Source organism: Orycteropus afer, unplaced genomic scaffold (genome assembly GCF_000298275.1).
Source record: "Orycteropus afer afer isolate SDZICR_OR568_19922 unplaced genomic scaffold, OryAfe1.0 scaffold00003, whole genome shotgun sequence".
Taxonomy (NCBI): domain Eukaryota; kingdom Metazoa; phylum Chordata; class Mammalia; order Tubulidentata; family Orycteropodidae; genus Orycteropus; species Orycteropus afer.
The window spans coordinates 27873726-27876554 of NW_006921590.1; the positions used below are offsets into that span (position 1 = coordinate 27873726).

The following is a 2829-nucleotide window of genomic DNA, read 5'->3' on the forward strand; positions in this document are numbered from 1 at the left end:
GTAGTGATACTGCCTCGGAAACCCAAGGAGGGGTCGCTATGAGTCGGGTTTGACTCGACGGCACATAACAACAACAACAAACAACTCTTGCTATATTATCTGTATTGTATGTATTTGAACAGTTGAAAATCTGCAGCTATGATACTGTGATTTATACAGTTACTAAAAGCTCCTGGCTTAAAGTAGTTTAAATAACAGTTCTAAAATAATAGGTGTTTCAAGCTGTTAAATGTAATTATCATAGTGAAAATAAGTGTTTGGCATCAGATTTCGTATGTAACATTTATCTAGCATAAGGGTAAACATAAAGTTATTTTAGCTATAAAAACAGATAAAAACTAAATGAAACCCACTGCCATTGAGTCAATTCCAACTCATAACGATCCTATAGGACAGGGAAGAACTGCCCCATAGGGTTTCCAAGGCTGCATATCTTTTTGGAAGCAGACTGCTTCATCTTTTTCCCATGGAGAGGCTGGTGGATTTGAACCTCCCACCTTTAGATTAGCAGCCAAATGGTTTAACCACTATGCCACCAAAGCTCCCTTGTAAATATGGATAGTATCTTTTATTTAAAGATAACAGTTCAGAGAGAAAATACATTTTTGACACTAGTAATGTGTTTTTGGCCTGTTTGTGTCATTTATTACATGGAGTAGTTAAATTTTGAGCAAATGGTCCAAAAAGATAAGCTGGTCAAGAATATTCTGGTAGTATCAACTGATTATTATTTCTGCTAGGGTACTTTTTTTAACATTAATTTCTTTACAAAGCTGTGAATAATCTTTGTGACTGTTTTATTGATAGAAATATTAACATTAAAATGTAGAGTCATCTTGGCCTTTAGCTGAAGTCTAAAAACCATTGTAAAGATTCAGCTGCATTGCTTATATAATCAGAACATTTTTGAGGTCATCTCCATTTGCAACTGATGTTCCATGTTGGATTAATGGTCAGATCTGGCTAATATATAAAATTGGTTTTCTCCTATTTTTATTATTTTCAATTTAAGGGTTTGTTCACTAGTTAGAGCTCTTAGCCCCAATCTCTAAATCAGCCAGCTCAGTTTATAAATACCTGGTTGTCCTTTTTTTTTTGCATTGCTTTTACATTTTCATTACTTTAGACTGCCAGCCTTTTGTCCAGGGGCGGAGGGGTAATTGAAAGTTTTAAGGAAAGATTTTTCACTAAGACCGAATTTCTGAATTGTTTCTATCTTTTATTCAAGCCAGCTTTACATTAATTTTAGTGACAGTACATAGAATTAAAACTTGTAGGAAGCATTTTTCTTATATAACAAATAGGTTTTGTATTTTAAGCATTTGCTTTTTTAAAGTGTACTACTCAATATGCCTTTGTTGTTTTCAGGTTATCTATGTAGTTTGTTTTCTAGATTGATGTTACTTAGTTTGCCAGTTCTGTAATGTTACAGAGTTTGGTTTTGAAAATCTGTACTACGTTCTACTTTTTGCTTCTATCACACTGAGAATTTAGAATTTTAGGTCTGAAATGTCTACAGATTTTATGTGAAGCAGAGATTCTTAATCTCCAGTCCAAGTACAAGCTTCAGGAAATCTCTGAAATCTTCCCTTCCAGTTACAAACCTTACATAGGTACCTTTTTCTGTGGATGAAGTTATGGCTTTCTTCAGATTCTCACAGGTGTTCAAATGGAGATGACCTCATAAATGTTCTGATTATATAAGAAATGCAGCTGAATCTTTATAATGGTTAATTTTTAGACTTTAGCTAAAGGCCAAGAAGACTCTATATTCTGTTGTTAGTATTTCTACAGTCGCAAAGATTATTCACAACTTTCTAAAGAAATTAATGTTAAAAATAGTACCCTGGCAGAAATAATAATCAGTTGATACTACCATATATTTTCTTGACCAGCTTATCTATTTGGTGTCACCATTTGCTTAAAGTTGGAGCTATAGGCTTAGAGAAACAGGTGGGCCTTTTTCTGCCTTAAAGTGAAGGTGATTTATATTTATGGCAGATCAAGGCGTGCTGTCTTATTTTCATCTTCCTTAAAAAAATGTTCATTTTTTCCTTTTTACAATTAAATTCAGGATAGAAACAATATGGTGAGTTTAAGTCCTTGTTACATGTGTGAAATGCACTAAGCTGCCTGGCATGTGGAGTCACCTTTGAATACTGTCTAATAGAGTCTTACTTCACATGTGTCTGAACATAGAGACTTTTTCTTCTCTGTTAGCTATTGCAGTTTGTACTTTTCTTCTCTTGGCTTTGGTATCACTTTAATAACCTGTAACATTTTGCATTTATTGTTTTTCTGTAACTTTTGCGTTAACCGCATGTATGTGTTTGAAAAAGTTACTGTTTTTTTACTTAAATATTTTATTAGTGAACACTGTAAAACTTGGTGTTAAAATAGAACTTTACGTGGAAAATATTTCAGCAGCACTTTACAGAAATATGCTGGTAAATTATTATATTGTGATATAACTTAATGCCATGTTTTCATATCTTACAGGTTTTTTTTTTCATTAATTTTGTTTATGCCAAAATTATAAAGCGGTGATCTAATTTAGCTTCTTTGGTAACTTCAGACTGAGCGCTATGAAGTTATTTTCTTTTCCAGAATATAACTCAGAAGCCAGTAGTTCTTCGAAAGAGAAGACAAAGAATAAAAATAGAAGCAAATTGGGATCTCTTCTATTATAGGTAAACTTGAGGCCTCTTTTCTAACATAGATTAAATTTATCATTGCTATCAGAGGAATCTAGGAGCTCTGGTAGCATAGTGCCTAAGGCACTTGACTGCTAACCAGAAGGCTGGCAGTTCAAACCCACCAGCCACTCCT

The 2829-nt window shown here is 33.5% G+C and overlaps 1 protein-coding gene across 1 annotated transcript in view; it reads left to right on the forward strand.

Moving 5' to 3' along the window:
* DNAJC13 (DnaJ heat shock protein family (Hsp40) member C13) overlaps positions 1-2829 on the forward strand; it is a 158043-nt gene that overhangs the window by 66911 nt on the left and 88303 nt on the right. Inside the window, exons 20-21 of the mRNA XM_042780451.1 lie at positions 2075-2089; positions 2608-2690. Coding sequence (XP_042636385.1) covers positions 2075-2089; positions 2608-2690 — 98 coding nt within the window. The remainder of the gene's footprint in view (positions 1-2074; positions 2090-2607; positions 2691-2829) is intronic.